At 45.5% G+C, this 17703-nt stretch overlaps 1 protein-coding gene across 2 annotated transcripts in view; it reads right to left on the bottom strand.

Moving 5' to 3' along the window:
- DNAH3 (dynein axonemal heavy chain 3) overlaps window positions 1-17703 on the bottom strand; it is a 225107-nt gene that overhangs the window by 16820 nt on the left and 190584 nt on the right. For both annotated transcript variants that reach the window (XM_055233091.2, XM_055233092.1), the window contains exons 53-56: window positions 14453-16594; window positions 10371-10596; window positions 5286-5530; window positions 2917-3033 (exon numbers count right to left, since the gene is read on the bottom strand). In XM_055233091.2, the coding sequence (XP_055089066.1) occupies window positions 2917-3033; window positions 5286-5530; window positions 10371-10596; window positions 14453-16594 (2730 nt within the window). The remainder of the gene's footprint in view (window positions 1-2916; window positions 3034-5285; window positions 5531-10370; window positions 10597-14452; window positions 16595-17703) is intronic.

The raw sequence follows: 17703 nt of genomic DNA, 5'->3' as shown, positions 1-17703 counted from the left end.
ATGTATAGGATAAAACATAGTATATATGGGGTTCGGTAATATCTGCAGTTTCAGGCATCCACTGGGGGTCTTGGAACATATCCCTGATGGATAAAGGGGGACTAGTGTATATGTTCAGATGGTAGCAGTAACGGTGGGTGGAGCCTTTGCTAACTGTGCCCCTGATAGAGAATTACAATGAGCAAAGACCCTTGCCAATTCATGCTGGAAATATAGAGTGGGCAAGAAATGGATCTACGATGTCTTTTATACTCTTGAGGTTTGAGGATTGTTTGTTATCTCAGCCTAACTAGCCTATCCTGACTGGAACATTTGGAAGGTGACTACTATCAAGCTGGCTGGTTTATGACCGGCAGGCAGTTGGTTTATGGCTTGCAGGCAGTTCTCTAAGCAGACCATATCCCAGGGCAATCATGCACTCATGCTATGGTCTGAAGAGGAACCGTAGGATGTGCTTCTGCATGGCCTGGAACTGTGGGAATATGGCTCACTTCTATTTATTATTATTATTAGTTTTAGAGACTGGGATCTCGCTGTCTTGCCCAGGCTGGTCTCGAACTCCTGGGTCCAAGTAATCCTATGGCATCAGCCTCCTGAGTAGCTGGGACTACAGGTGCAAGCCACTGTGTCCAGCTCCAGGCGAACTTCTTTGGAGACGTTCTTTCACCAAACTGAGATCCACTGTATGCGTGCTGTGTGTGTCATTTGGGGCTTTGTTTTAGGGAACACTATACTGAGTTAAGGTCAGTGTGACCTTCTGGCACTGAACTTAATCACTGTAAAGCACAGTCTCTCAACCTTGGCACTCTTAACATGTTGGACTGGACAGTTCTGTGTTGTGGGGACCACCTTGTACATCGTAGACTGTTCAGCAGCATCCCTAGCCTCCATTACTATAACTGCCAGTAGCATGCACTATGACATCCAAAACCATCTCCAGACATTGCCAAATAGCACTGGGGGCCAAAATCACCCACAGTTGAGAACCACTCCTTTAAGCCTCTGTCTTCCCAGCTGTAAAACGGGGTTATTAACATGGAGCTCATAAAATTAACGTGAAGACTCAATGCATTAATCACAGGTATACAGTGTCTACCACATGCCTGGGGAAGGGATTCTAACAAACTCCTTAACATATGGAGCTGAAGAGGAAATTGTCTGTGATCTTGATGCCCCAGTGTTTTAATTAAGCTGCATTTTGACCTTCGGCCATGATATTCCATTCATTTAGCACATGTGTATTTTTATTCCTGTCTCTGGGACTGTATGGCATGTTCCTTGAAGTTAGTGGTCACGTTTTTTTGGTTGTATGTGTACATGTTTTTTAAGAGATGGGGTCTTGCTCTGTCACCCAGGCTGGAGTGCAATTGTGTGATCATAGCTCACTACAGCCTTGACCTCCTGTACTCATCCGATCCTCCTGCCTCAGCCTCCTGATTAACTGGGGCTACAGGTGCACGACACCATACCCAGCTGATTTTTTAGTTTTTTGTAGAGATGTTGCCCAGACTGGTCTCCGACTCCTAGGCTCAAGAAATCTTCCCACCTTGGCCTCCAAAAGTGCTGGGATTACAGACGTGACCCACCGCACAGAGCCTACGATCAAGTTTTACACATTTACATTCTTCCATATTAGGTACTTGTACATATCATGGACTAATAAAAGGTTGCTAATTGATTGCTTTAATACAAAACAGCTAGTGCCATTTCTACCTCAGGATCACTTTGCTGGGACTGTTCTCCTTCCTCTATGCCCCACCCAGTCAATTCTTTTCCACTCATAAAACTCCTACTCACCCCCAAAACCCATCTCTTACGCCTTTAAGAAGTTTGCCATGATCATCTCCTCCTCCTACCCCAAGATTTAATCATTATGCTGTCCTTCTACTTATAAATGTTTCTCTTGTTGAACTTATTACTACGTTACCTTTTTTTTTTTCTTTAGAGACAGGATCTCGCTCTGTCACCCAGGCTGGAGTGAGGTGGCACAATCAGGGCTCACTGCACCTCCACATCCTGGGCTCAAGCAATCCTCCCACCTTAGCTCCCTGAGTAGCTGGGACTACAGGCATATGCCACTATGCCTGGCTAATTTTTGTATTTTTTGTAGAGATGGGATTTTGCCCCGGCAGTCTTAAACTTCTGGCCTCAAGCGATCCATCCGCCTCGGTCTCCCAAAGTGCTGGGATTACAGGCATGATCCACTGCGCCTGGCCTGTATTTTTTTTTTTTTTTTTTTTTTTTTTTGAGATAGAGTCTCTCTCTGTCACCCAGGCTAGAATGCAGTGGCGCAATTTCAGTTCACTGCAACCTCTGCCTCCTCACTTCATGCAATTCTCCTGTCTCAGCCTCCAAAGGAGTAGCTGGGACTACAGGCACCGGCCACCATGCCCAGCTAATTTTTTATATTTTTAGTAGAGACGGGTTTTCACCATGTTACCCAGGATGGTCTTGATCTCCTGACCTCGTGATCCGCCTGCCTCAGCCTCCCAAAGTGCTGGGCTTACAGGCGTGAGCCACTGCGCCCAGCCAATTTTTTAATTTTTAGTAGAGATGGGGTTTCAATATGTTGGTCGGGCCGGTCTCAAACTCCTGACCTCAGGTGATCCACCTGCTGTGGCCTTCCAAAGTGCTGAGATTACGGGCATGAGCCACTGTGCCCCGCTGGCCTGTATCATTTTTTAAAATATTTTTCTTCTTTTGGAGACTGTGAGTCACTCAAGGGCAAAGATTCTATCTTAATTTTTTTGTTTGTTTCCTTACAATATCTAGCATGATGACCAGCATTAGTAAGAGCTCAATGTTTATGGTGAGGGAGGGAGGGAGTACATAAGTGAATGGAAATGGGAGCAGAACAGCAGGAGGGTGGAACATGATACTGGAGGTTTACAGTGGAAAAACCCCTCCTGTAAATACCTGTCAGGTAGGTCAGAGCATCAAAGGGCACCTCCTTGTAGTCATTGAGAAACATCTGGATCTGCCACATACTAATCCTCAGGTCAGATTCGTTGAATTCATAGGGAATATTCCACCCTGCGTGCGGGAGAGCAGAGAGAGGCTTCAGTGCTGAGAGCTCTTAATTTCCACTCAAAGACCGAGCCGAGGGAGTTAAGCATCATTATGGATCAAAAGCCTCTTTCAGGCCCATGAATATCAAGCACCGAGGCCAACTATTAGCCTGGACATTTACCGCCAACGTGGGAGCCATTCTGCCTGAGAAAACATCCATTCTAAAATCAATTTCCTTATGTACCTCCCCGTTTGTTAAGGAAGATGTTAATGTCCTGGGATTTGTGGAATGAGAATTATTCGGCCTGGCAGGAATACGGCAGTAATGCACGGAGCTCCAAAAATAACACCGCAGCATGGCTAGACAGCAGGAGCTACGACTGGGCAACAGAGCCTCGTTGGTTCTGAGAATTCCCCTCCTCGAGCTCATGGGAAAACCGAATGGCCAACCTTAAAGAAATGACCACTCGTATTTCCAAGGGTGTAATGATAAATGCCCATTGGGGGCTGAACAAATGACATACATGTGTAAGCCAGGCATGGTGCAGGATACAAGAAGGAGTATGGGGAAACCTGTGCTCAATAGAGAAGTTTTTTGTTTGTTTGTTTTGCTTTTGTTTGTTTGTTTTGTTTTGTTTTGAGACAGAGTCTCGCTCTGTGCTCCAAGCTGGAATAAAGTGTCGTGATCTCGGCTGACTGCAACCTCCACCTCCTGGGTTCAAGAGATTCTCCTGTCTCAGCCTCCTGAGTGGCTGGGATTACAGGCACGTGCCACCATGCTCAGCTAGTTTACATATTTTTAGTAGAGACGGGGATTCGCCATGTTGGCCAGACTGGTCTTGAACTCCTGACCTCAAGTGATCCACCTGCCTCGGCCTCCCAAAGTGCTGGGATTACAGGCGTGAACCACCGCGCTCAGGTTCAATAGAGAAGTTTAATTTCCTCCCAAACATTCGCTTTCAAATTATAACAAAATAATAAAATTCGTGTGCCAGCAAACGAAGCATGACTGGCAGTTACTTGCAAGCCGAACAGTTGCATGGCTTTTTTTTTTTTTAGAGACTGGATCTTGTTCTGTTGCCCAGTTTGGAGTGGTATGATCTCCCTTCACTGCAGCCTCGAACTCCCAGGCTCAAGTGATCCTCCCACCTCAGCCTCCCAAGTAGCTGGGACTACAGGTGTGTGCTACTACGTCAGGCTATTTTATTTATTTTATTTTTTTTTTTTTTTTTGAGACAATGTCTCACTTTGTCATCCAGTTTGGAGTGCAGTGGCACAATCTTGACTCACTGCAGCCTCCACCTTCTCACCTCAAGCGATCCTCCCACCTCAGCCTCCCAAAGTACTGGGATTACAGGCTTGAGCCCTTGTTTCCTGGCATGACTGGTTTATTTCACTTAGCGTAATGTCCTCAGGTTCATCCACATTGTAGTGTATGTCAGAGTTTTCTTCCTCTTTAAGGTTGATTAATATTCAGGAGTTCTAGACCAGCCTGGCCAATACGGTGAAACCCCATCTCTACTAAAAATACAAAAATTAGCCGGGTGTGGTGGCATGCTTGTAGTTCCAGCTACTCAGGAGGCTGAAGTGGAAGGATCAGTTGAACCCGAGAGGTGGAGGTTGCAATGAGCCAAGATCACACCACCGCACTACAGCGTGGGTGACAGAGTGAGACCCTGTCTCAAAAAAAAAAAAAAAAAATCCATTGTATGACTATATAACATTTTGCTTACATATTAATCTACCTATAGACTTTTTTTGTTGTTGTTTTTTGAGACAGGGTCTCGCTCTGTCACCCAGGCTGGAGTGCGGTGGTGTGATCTGGGCTCACTACAAACTCCACCTCCTGGTTGAAGCGATTCTCATGCCTCAGCTTCCCAAATAGCTGGGATTCTAGGTGGGCACCACCACACCCGGCTAATTTTTGTGTTTTTAGTAGAGATGGGGTTTTACCATGTTACCCAGGCTGGTCTCGAACTCCTGGCCTCAAGGATTCTGCCTGCCTCGGCCTCCCTAAGTGCTGGAATTAAAGGCACAAACCACCACACCCAGCCAGGTTGTTAGATTTAGCAAATATAAATACAGTGAGAGTTTAATCTTAGTTAAATAATAAATCATTTAGTATAGTATGTTCCAAATATTGCCTGGAAAATACTTATACTGTATTTTACTGGCAACCCTATCTGAGCACAAGCTTAAACACGCACCTGGAAACACACTTATATGTGTCTGATATCATTTCCCCCAGGCCACCCAGGTGCACTGTCATCACTTACCTAGGGGGCCGAAGTTTCTTCTCTCTTGAACAATGGCGTGGAAGAAGCAAAGGCCAAATAACATCTTTTGCCACATCACCGCCTTTGCGCAGCTTTGGAAGAACACAGGATCTGAGATGGGGTCATTGAGGTAGGAGCGCAACAGGTTGGCCCGGAGCCCTTTGGGGGGCTCATTGGTCATTTTGATTCCATTCTGGAGAATGCTGACCGGAAACTTCTCTGATGGATAGCTGGTTAGCCAGAGTCTGGAAGAACAATGGACCCAACTTTTTGGAGCAATGCAATAAGTTATAGTGAAAAACAATAACAGAAACAAAACAATAACAAAACAGGCCAGCCTGGGTAACATGGTAAAACCCCATCTCTACCAAAAACATTATTTTATTTCTAAATTTAAAAAAACCAGTAACAATAACAAAAAATAATAGCTATGATTTATTAAATACTACCAGAACCAAAACTATGCTAAGCATTTAACATACGTCTTTTTATTTCCCTTAAGCCTCACAGCCACCTGATGAGGAGGGATTTACTACCCCTTTTACCAGTGAGGAAATGGAGGCATGGCAAGATCAGGTGGGTTTTTCAAGGACACATCACTTGGCAGTAGTTGAACCAAGATGTGAACTCAGGATTCTTTGACTCCAAAGCTCCTACTCTTTTTTTTTTTTTAATGTAGAGATGGAGTCCCTCTATGTTGCCCAGGCTGGTCTTGAACTCCAGGGCTCAAGTGATCCTCCCACCTCACCATCCCAAAGTGCTGGGATTACAGGTGTGAGTCCCGGTGCCTGGCCCTAAGGCTGCTTTCTCCCTACAACCAGAGTTGAATAGTTGCAACAGAGACAATATGGCCACAAACCCTAAAATATTTACTACTGGCCCTTTACAGAAAAAGTTTGCTGATGCCTGTCATATAGGAAATGGTATTTGAAACAGGCCTTGAAAAATAGGGAGAAATTCTTTTTTAAATGTAAGCTTATCTATGCCCACAAAAAATGGGAACATATATAAAACTGTTTAGAAGAAACTATAATTGATAATTTTACCACCTATAGGTTAACATCTTGGCACATTGCATCTGAGGCTCTTTTTTTTTTCATTTTTATTATTTTTATCTTATTTTGTTTTTATTTTTATTTTTTTGAGATAAGGTCTCACTCTGTCACCCAGGCTGCAGTGCAGTGGTGCATCTCGGCTCACTGCAACCTCCATCTCCCAGGTTCAAGTGATTCTCCTGCCTCAGCCTCCCTAGTAGCTGGGATCACAGGCGCACACCACCCTACCTAGCTAGTTTTTGTATTTTTAGTAGAGACGGGTTTCATAATGTTGGCCAGGCTGGTCTCAAACTCCTGGCCTCATGTGATCCACCTGCCTCAGCCTCCCAAAATGCTGGGATTACAGGCATGAAACACTGCGCCTGGCCAGTTCTTCTTCTTCTTCTTTTTAAATCTAATTTTATTTTATTTTTTTAAAAGACATCTTGCTATATTGCCCAGGCTGGTTTCAAACTCCTCAGCTCAAGTGATCCTCCCACCTCAGCCTCTTGAGTAGCTGGGACTACAGATGCACACAACCATGCTGAGCTCCCAGACTTTTATTAATTTGTTTTTCCTACCCAAGGTCAAATTACATATACATCATGGCCTCTTGGTTTTCATTTGTTTACTAGACATTAGAGAGATTTCTAACAGGTAGGTTTGGGGATGAAAGGTTGTTAGAGACACAGGACACAGGCTGAGGCTCCCTGTGGAGGAGGGAGAGCTGGTGATCTAGTCAGGCTCAGGGGGCTTTGGGCTGTGGTCCAGGCACAGGGCTGGGAGGGGTAGAAGAGTAAACTGGGGGCCTAAGGCCTGACTTCAGTCTGCAGATGGGTGATGTTTGGCTCATGTCATTTGAACCCATACAATGCTGTGACATATTTTTGAAGTAGTTGATAACTTTTTTTTTTGAGATGGAGTCTCACTCTGTTGCCCAGGCTGGAGTACAGTGGCACAATCTCGGCTCACTGCAACCTCTGCCCCTCAGGTTCAAGTGATTCTCCTGCCTCAGCCTCCCGAGTAGCTGGGACTACAGGTGCCCGCCACTATGCCCGGCTAATTTTTGTATTTTTAGTAGAGACAGGGTTTCACCGTGATAGCCAGGCTGGTTTTGAACTCCTGACCTCAGGTGATCCACGCACCTTGGCCACCCAAAGTGCTAGGATTACAGGCGTGAGCCACCGCGCCCAGCCATAGTTGCTAATGTTTAAAAACCTAAGGCTTTCTTTTACAATTCTAGATTCCCACCTTCCCTTTAAAATTGTTAGAAAATCTGATCCTGCATGGCAACAGTTAGCTAGTATTAAACAGTGACCACTCTCCTCACCAGAGCACATGCCCAGTTCACTGCAAGCCCCACCATTCCCTATTGTGCCTGACACTGAGGCTGACTACCCATGAGGATTGTTGCTGTACTGTGGAACGTGGACTATTTCTTGTATCCAGCCCTCTTCACTCATTTATGTTACATGCCTGGCCCCTATAGGCACTTGAGGATTTGAGTTCATGATTCTTGGGTCAGGATCATACTATAGTAGAACTTAAATGTCAACATAAATAACTTTTTCTTCTTCGAATGTGTCATTAATGGCCAATGAATTCACTCACTATCCCAAACCAAACAACATTTTCAAAGATTAAGGCACAACACTTTTATTTTTTTAATTTATTTATGTTTGAGACAGAGTCTTACTCTGTCACCCAGGCTGGAGTGCAGTGGTGCAATCTCAGTTCACTGCAACTTCCACCTCCTGGGTTCAACGGATTCTTGTGCCTCAGCCTAGGATTACAGACACGCACCATCACGCCCGGCTAATTTTTGTATTTTAGTAGAGACGGCGTTTCACCATGTTGCCAGGCTGGTCTTGAACTCCTGGCCTCATGTGATCCGCCTGCCTCAGCCTCCCAAAGTGCTGGGATTACGGGTGTGAGCCACCTCGCTCGGCCCCAAACAGCATTCTTGAAATAATGGACTTCTCTTAAACTCTCTCTCTTTTGGAAGTTTTATATGAAGACAAATCAACTGTGGCCTAATCTGACTTTGTAAATAAGCACCAAACACTTTCCCTCTTTTCTGGTAGATGACTAAGATGAAAATAACCAGCCAGCTTTGTTGGATAGAGCAGGGGTTGACAAATTTTTTCTGTAAAGGACCAAATAGCACATATTTTAGACTTTGTGAGCCCATATGATCTCTGCTGCAACTACTTGTCATACAAAAGTAGCCATAGACAATGTATGAATAAGCATGGATGTTTTTCAATAAAACTTTATTTATGGACACTAAAATTTGAATTTCATAGAAGTTTCATGTATTACGAAACATGATTCTTTAGTTTTTTTCCCACACTGTTTAGTTAGCTTGCAAGCTATACAAAAAAAACTGGCAGCAGGGTGCACTTGGCCATCGGGTCATAGGTTGCTGCTCTCTGGCCTGGTATAAGAGAATCCCTTGGCTGGGTGTGGTGGCTCATGCCCGTAATCCCAGCACTTTGGGAGGCTGAGGTGGGTGGATCACCTGAGGTTGGGAGTTCAAGACCAGCCTGACCAACATGGAGAAACTTCGTCTCTACTAAAAATTCAAAGTTAGCCGTGCGTGGTGGCGCATGCCTATAATCTCATCTACTCAGGAGGCTGAGGCGGGAGAATTGCTTGAACCAGGGAGGCAGAGGTCGCGGTGAGTGGAGATCGCACCATTGCACTCCAGCCTGGGCAATAAGAGCGAAACTCCATATCAAAAAAAAAAAGAATCCCTGAACATTTGAGTTAAAATGGACTTTAAAGTCTGTTTGGTTCATCTCATTATTCCATGAATGCAAAAACTGAGGCTTAGCTTTGTTGGGCTTTAAAATTCCCAAAAAACAAATAGCTGTTTCCAATGTTGATTAAAATTCCGAAGAACCCCGGAAATGTAGGATAGAGGCAGGAGGCAGGAGGCAGGACAAATGATACCTGGAAAACAGTAGTTTTTTCTTTTTTTTTGAGACAGGGTCTCACTCTGTCACCCAGGCTGGAGTGCAGTGGTGTGATCACTGCTAACTGCAGCCTCGACTTCTTGGGCTCAGGTAATTCTCCCAGTTCAGCCTCCCAAGTTGCTGGGACTACAAATGTGCGCCACCACGCCCAGCTCATTTTTTGTATTTTTAGTAGAGATGGGGTTTTGCCATGTTGCCCAAGCTGGCCTTGAACTCCTAGGTTCAAGCAATCCACCTGCCTCAGCCTCTCAAAATGCTGAGATTACAGGCGTGAGCCACCATGCCTGGACAGGAATTTTTTTAGACAAATAATAATTTTAAAAATCAGACTTGCTCACATTGAATCTACCTTTCCAGCTACATCTCCTATTACCTTCTCCAACAACTTCTCGTGGCATATACCAGAGCTGTAAGATAACTTCTCAGAATTTCCTTAATACATCTCTTTGCTTTTCCAAATGCTGTCTCTTCTGCCTAGAATATCCTTCCCGGCAAACTCCTATTCATTTTTCAAAATCCCGGGCCATTGTCAGGCCTCCAGGACTTCCCCAACCTTCCCAACCCTTTTCTGTATTCCATGGTTCTTGTTCAAATAGTGAGTAAATCAGGTATGACATGGTATCAGCATTATTCATCTATGGGCTGCCTTCTGCTATACTGAAGAACTTCTTTCTTTTTTTGAGAGGAAGTCTTGCTCTGTCGCCCAGGCTGGAGTGCAGCGATACGATCTCAGCTCACTACAACCTCTGCCTCCCGGGTTCAAGCAATTCTCCCACCTCAGCCTCCCGAGTAGCTGGGATTACAGGTGTGCGCCACTATGCCCGGCTAATTTTTGTATTTTTAGTAGAGACAGCATTTTGCAATGTTGGCCAGGCTAGTCTCAAACTCCTGACCTCAGGTGATCCACCCACCTCAGCTTTCCAAAGTGCTGGGATTACAGACATGAGCCACCCTGCCTGGCCTAGATTGAAAGTTTCTAAGGGGCAGGACTGTGTCTTGGTCATCTTCCCAGCCACCAGGCTGATGTCTGGAGGTTGGGTCCCAGAGAAGGCAGTGGTGGGACAGCATCTCACCTGAATCTGGCATTGGTGCTCTCAGGAACAATCACCTCCTCACAAATCTTCTCCAGTGTAGGCATCCAGCTTGTGGCCAGATGGCAGTTCTGTAAGACCACCCAGGTCCCGTCTTTGATGGCATTGTTGATCATTTTGGCAGCAACAGGGCCTTGGCCTTGGCCAAGGGAGATGGTCTGTGTTCTGGTACCTCCCATACCACGATCATCAGCAAATTTCAGCAGGCCTGAGACCAGGAAGAAACGAGGCTTTTGAAAGACGACAGGCCAGCTAACAGTAACAGAACAGCCATATCAACAGTAACAACATGGCTGGGTGTGGTGGCTCACACCTGTAATCCCAACACTTTGGGAGGCCGAGGTGGAAGGATCACTTGAGCTCAGGAGTTGGAGACCAGCCTGGGCAACACAGTGAGACCTTGTCTCTATTTAAACACATGCACACACACACACCAACACACACACACACACACACACACCCCAACACAAAAGGTGGGGTTCACATTAAAATTTTGGACTCAGAAAAAAACTCATTGGCTTCTGTTAATTACAAAATAAACATCTCTCTGGGGAAGCCTTAGACATCAGATCAGATGGCAGATGAAGCTACCATCAACTTCTCTTTTGCTTTAAACACATAGACATTCTTGATAAAAAAAGAAATTATCTGAACTGAAAAGAAACAAAAAAAATCAAGGTTTGAAAGAAAAGGATATTCCCAGGTGCTCAAAACGGGAAACTCAAAAATAAAGAGGTGAGCACATAATCAAATAACTAGGAAACTGATTTTTGCAAATTTATTTTAACAAGAAATATAAGCATTTGTAAAGTGAAATAAGTCTCTCACTTCTCTCTTCTCAGTGGTAGCCAATGTGATTAGATTTGTGAATCCTTCAAGAAATATTTTATGTATTTAAATAAATGCATATATACTATTAAATTTATATGAATTGTAGAATACTGCATTTTTTTCCCACTTAACAATGTACGTGTCTTATAGGTCTCTTCCACATTAGTACATGTATAAAGGCTCTTTTCTTTCATGGATACATAGTATATCACCATTGGAAAATACCACACTTTATTTCATTACTCTAGATGTTAAAGTTTTAATGTCCATGGGAGATACAGCTTTGCACTCATAAGAGGTGTGGAGCTGGAACCGAGACACTTGTATAAAGTTAGGATTCTCAAAGTGCCGTATCTTCATATTATGAAGGCCAGACCTTTGGCCAGATGCAGTGGCTCACGCCTATAATCCCAGCACTTTGGGAGGCCAAGACGAGCGGATCACTTGAGGTCAGGAATTCAAGACCAGCATGGCCAACATGGTGAAACCCCATCTCTACTAAAAATACAAAAATTAGCTGGGCTAATTAGCTAATTAGCTAATTAGCTGGGTGGTGCATGCCTATAGTCCGAGCTACTCAGGAGGCTGAGGCAGGAAAATTGCTTGAACCTAGGGGGAGGCGGAGGTTGCAGTGAGCCAAGATCGTGCCACTGCACTCCAGCCTGGGCTATACAGTGAGGCTCCATCTCAAAAAAAAAAAAAAAAAAAAAAAAAAAGAAGGCCATTTAACTATGACCCAAGGAAAAGACATGGAAGCTCATAACTGGTCTGGAGCCTGGATGGAAAAAATAAACAACTCTCCAGTTTAAAAATCAAAACACTAAGTTTATGCCACATGAACTTGAGGTGTGTGAGTTCACGGTACTCTCTGGTGTGGGATTCCTAAGCTGAGAAATTTCCCATAAAATTTGATACAGAATGGTGACCCCCACCTCGCCCTCTGGGGTACCACTGTTTGCACATGCAAAGTTGTTCTGTAGGGACACTCCTTAAACCCAAAGTATATGAGACTCCCGCAAAACAACACAAATTTGCTGATGGTGAACTCACAATAAAAAAAAACCTACACGAGGAAGTACATCACTATGAGGGGCAGGCAGCACAGAAAAAGATCAGGGTTAATATTCTAAGGGTTAATATGGTCTCTGTTATGAGCTGCATCGTGTCCCTAGCAAAATTCATACGTTGAAGTCCTAATTCCAGGTACCTCAGAATGTAACCGTTCAGTAGTCAGAGATAGGGTCTTTGTGGAGGCAAAGTTAAAATGAGTTCATTCAATGAGAACACTTGGACGCAGGAAGGGGAACATCACACACCAGGGCCTGTTGTGGGGTGGGGGGAGGGAGGAGGGATAGCATTAGGAGACATATGTAATGTAAATGATGAGTTAATGTGTGCAGCACACCAACATGGCACATGTATACATATGTAACAAACTTGCACGTTGTGCACACGTACCCTATAACTTAAAGTATAATAATAAAAAATAAATGAATAAAAAAATAAAATAAAATAAAATGAGTTCATCAGAGTGGGCCTTAATCCAATATGACGGATACCCTTATGAGAAGAGGAGATGAGGACAGACATAGAGATAAGGCCCTGTGCAGACGTAGGGAGAAGATGACCATCAGCAAGCCAAGCAGAGAGGCCTCGAAAGAAACCATCCCTGCCAACAGCTTGATTTCAAACTTCTTTGAGAATTGTGAGAAAATAAATTTCTGGGTTTTTTTTGAGATGGAGTTTTGCTCTTGTTGCCCAGGCTGGAGTACAATGGCACGATCTTGGCTCACCACAACCTCTGCCTCCCAGGTTCAAGCAATTCTCTTGCCTCAGCCTCCTGAGTAGCTCACGCCAGTAATCCCAGCACTTTGGGAGGCCAAGGTGGGTGGATCACTTGAGGTCAGGAGTTCAAGACCAGCCTGACCAACATGGTGAAACCCCATCTCTACTAAAAATGCAAAAATTAGCCGGACGTGGTGGCACGTGCCTGTAATCCCAGCTACTCAGGAGGCTGAGGCATGAGAATTGCTTGAACCCGAGAGGTGGAGGTTGCAGTGAGCCGATATCACGCCACTGCACTCCAGCCTGGGTGACAGAGCAAGACTCTGTCTCAAAATAAATAAATAAAATAAAATAATAATAATCATTGTGCACCTGCTAGTCTGCTAGTGAAATAGTGGATCTTGGTGATGATTTTCAAAGGCCACTAAAACTATTAAAGTCAGTGGTTCCCAACCCTGGCAGCACATTGGAATTACTGGAAAGGCTTCATAAAACACAATTCGTGGGTCTCACCCCGAAGATTTTAATTTAATTGGCCAAAGCTGTGGCCCGTGCATTGAGCGTCTTCTTTAAACTCCCCAGGTGATTCCAATGTGCAGCCAAGATTGAGAACTGTCACATTAGGTGAAAAGCTGGTGGGAAACTTTATAAGGGAGGGAGTGGGGGAATAGAGAGCCAGCTCACGCTGACAATGCCTGCGTCCCCAGATCTGTCTTTATCAGAAGAGACAGCCAAACAGTATGGATCTCATGATATGCGGCACTAGAAGGGACACAGTGTGAAGTTTCCTGTGGAATCATCTGAGCTGAATCTCACCAAGCTTCTATTTTGTTCTTTTTTTGGGGGTGGGGCAGGGTCTGTCACCTAGACTGGAGTGCAGTGGTGTGATCATAGCTCATTGCAGCCTTGACCTCCCCAGGCTGAAGGGATCCTCCTGCCTCAGCCTCCCAAGTAGCTGGGACTACAGGCATGTGCCACCGTTTCCAGCTAATTTTTTAATGTTTTATAGCAATGGAGGTCTCACTATGTTGCCCAGGCTGGTCTCAAACTCCTGGGCTCAAGCAATCCACCCAACTCCTTCTAAAGTGCTGGGATTACAGGTGTAAGCCACCTCTCCTGAACCCTCACAAGGTTTTTAAGGAAAGAACTTTGAATGAATTATCAAGATATAAAAGTGGGAAATTTCTGCATTTCTGGTTTCTCTTGAAAAATTAGATGATCTAGCAATTCTGGGCTTACATTCCCAAACGGCCCAATTTGTGGGTGCCGAGTGGCAGCTGACCTCTATAGGCAGAAAAAGACAAGTTCCGTGGCTCCACCTCAGCCTATGAACCACTTGGCCTTCAAAGCCATCTGAACTTGAGATCCCTGCTGTAAGGAACGGGCTACTGATATCCACCCACACATTCTGGGCTTTCCACATCTCTCCCACAACACTCTGTTCTTACCTGCCATTGGATCTGCACTTGGAGACAACACAAAAATCAAAGGCACACAGCAGCTGGAATCATTGTAGGATCCCTGGAGATCGAACGCAGGGGCTTCGATGTATAGCTTTCCCATGTGTTCAGCAATGAACTCCCGGACCGCTGGCACCATTTTGTCAGGCCGCAAACATCGGAGGATCACCATCTTCTCCAATCCTTGAGAGAACTTCCAAGACCCAGGGAGTTGCTCCTCATGGGGCCAGGCCGAGTCATAGATCAGCTTCCATTCATGCAGGTTCTGTTCCAAATGCTCCATCAGGCCGTGCAGTTTGGGTAAGGCAGATGCACGGACAATCTCTGCCCACGCCTTCTCTGACAGCCACTGGGGAGCTGGGTTGGGGTAGGGGTTATCCAGTGCGATGCCTCCAGTGAGAAGGAAGTACCACACCTCCTCTGTAATTTCCTTCTTCTGTTTCATGATGCCGATGGTCAGAAGGAGAGAGAAGAGTAGCTTGTCCTTCTCAAACAGAGAACGGCACACGTTGTTGTAGATGCTCAGGGTGAAATGGTCAATGATGTACTTGATGCGCAGATTCAGTTCTTCGCTCTTCGTGCTATGAGCCAAGGAATGCATGTAGAGATTTATGAACCAAGTCAGGGAGTACTGGTACATCGGCTCGATGTTGGCCAGGTCCGAGATACAAAAGAAGATGGTGGTGGAATGCACAGCCACTGGCTTGTAGCCCATCCGAGTCTCGTCAATCTGCGTTTCTGTCATGGAAGCAACTTTCTGTTTCTCTGAGATCTCTTCAGATAGCACTTTGGAGGAGGACAGAACTTTGATGGCGGTTTCATCCTCCAGGATGTTACCCTTGGACATGGAGAGAACCTCCAAGATCTTATCTTCAATTTCCTTGAGATGCTTCTTGTTCTCGGCACTTTCCACAATCAACTGGTTCTTTTTCTCTTCCAGCTCTGGCTTCTCCTTCGCAGCCACGATGCCAAGGAGTTGATCTTGGAGACCCAAGGGAGTGATCATGAAGTTGAGGAGACAGACTTTCACGGCAACTTCTGGGAGGTAATGTGGATTCCTCAAACGGGTTGTGATGTATAACTTAAAATCCCTGGAATATTCGATGATGTTTTCACCCAGCCTCATGTACTCAACTCCTTGCTGTTTGAATGTTGCCTTGAGCAAGACAGGTTCGATAGAAGCATCCAGCTCTTCTCCAATATTTTCAATCAAGACAGGGGTGCCTAACTGCAGCGCGTTTTCCAGCATCCTCATGTAGTTGCTATCAGAGAACTTGATGACAGCCAGTTTATTTGCCTTCTCCATGTTCTTAATCCATTTATTGGCCTGCCCCTGAGGGTCAATCATTAAGGCCCAGCGTCTGGAATTGGACACAATGATGCCGTTGTCAATGGAGAAGGAGTCAACGGGAAGCCCAGCAATCTGCCACGCACGGATTTTTATGGGATCCCCTAACGTGTGGCTGAGACTGAAGTCACTGGAGCCAGGGATGACCTTGTCCTTACATTCAGCCAACCACTGATTTTGGCACTGGACCCGATAATCCACCGTAAAAGCGCCCAGGTAAGCCACGGTTCCTGAGGACAGCAACACATCACCCGTCAGATTAGTATAGCGGGTCCCCAGCTGCTGGGCAGCTTCGGTCCATCTGTCCTTCTCTCCCCCAAGACCGCTGATCAGTTTCTCTGCCCTGACCAGCTTTTGGGAGCAGGTTTCAATGTTTTCCTCCAAGTCCTTTTTCTTGGTATTCATCTCTTCAAAATCGTCATTCAGGGCCTGGAGCCTGTCTACCACCAGCTTCAGCTCTGCTCGTTTCTGGTTCAGCTTCTGCATCTGTGCATCCAGCTTCCCCTCTGCCTCCCTCAGTCGCTCCCGTTTGGGAGCCACCACCTTGGCCACGCGATCGTACACCTCCATGGCCCTCACCCACTTGCACAGACCCTCGCAGGCCGACGATACATTTTTAATGACAGCCGGCTGGAATTCCGGGTGATTGATAAACCTTTCCCGGATCCGCTTCATGGTCAGCGGGGGGATGTTGTCTTTGTCATATGTCTTAAGACTCTCCAAAAATTTCAGATCCCCAAGAATCTTTTTGGATACCCCCCAGTAATCTTCTATCATCTTACCTATTCGGAACAAGAAACAGAGATAATATAATAAGACATTCTGGCCAAGACTTAAAATTCTGCAGTGGTTACTGCTGGTATTTGAGAAAAATCAAAAACAAAAACATGGTCTGGGAGGCCCAGCCAACCTCACCAACCCCATCTCTGCCTCACTCCCTAAACTTAGGTTACAAAGGACCTTCCTTCAATTCCTCCATGACCCCAAGTGCTTCTTACCATGAGCCCTTTGCCTATACTGTAAATGGCATCTAGCTGGCTCCTGACCAGACCTCAGGCCTCATTTTATTTTATTTTGTTTTATTTATTCATTTATTTATTTATTTTGAGACAGAGTCTTGCACTGTCAACCAGGCTAGAGTGCAGTGGCTTGAGCTTGGCTCACTGCAACCTTCGCCTCCTGGGTTCAAGCGATCCTCCTGCCTCAGCCTCCCAAGGAGCTGGGACTACAGGCATGTGCCACCACGCCTGGCTAATTTTTGTATTTTTAGTAGAGATGGGGTTTTACCATGTTGACCAGGCTGGTCTTAAACTCCTGACCTCATGTGATCCACCTACCTCGGCCTCCCAAAGTGCTAAGATTCCAGGCCTGAGCCACCGCGCCCAGCCAATTTTTTTTTTTTTTTGAGATGGAATCTCACTCTTGTTGCCCAGGCTGGAGTGCAATGGTGTGACCTTGGCTCACTGCAACCTCTGCCTCCTGGGTTCAAGAGATTCTCCTACCTCAGCCTCCCAAGTAGCTGGGATTATAGGCACCCACCACCACGCCTGGCTAATTTTTTGTACTTTTAGTAGAGATGGGGTTTCGCCATGTTGGACAGGCTGGTCTCGAACTCCTGACCTCAGGTGATCCACCCACCTCAGCCTCCCAAAGTGCTGGGATTACAGGTATGGGCCACCATGCCCAGCTGTGCCCAGCCAATCTTTGTATTTTTTATAGAGATGAGGTTTTGCCATGTTGCCCAGGCTGGAGGCCTCGTTTTAAAAGCCATCGCCATATAGAGGTTTCCCTAGACTTCTCTGACAAGAGAGGCCCCCCTCCCCGCTGCACCAGCATTTTCTTTCATGTTGCTTGCTAGAAAATCCATTCCCTTTATAGCACTTATTGCAAC

Source organism: Symphalangus syndactylus, chromosome 11 (genome assembly GCF_028878055.3).
Source record: "Symphalangus syndactylus isolate Jambi chromosome 11, NHGRI_mSymSyn1-v2.1_pri, whole genome shotgun sequence".
NCBI classification, from domain to species: Eukaryota; Metazoa; Chordata; class Mammalia; order Primates; family Hylobatidae; genus Symphalangus; species Symphalangus syndactylus.
This window is presented reverse-complemented; position numbering and strand designations above follow the sequence as displayed.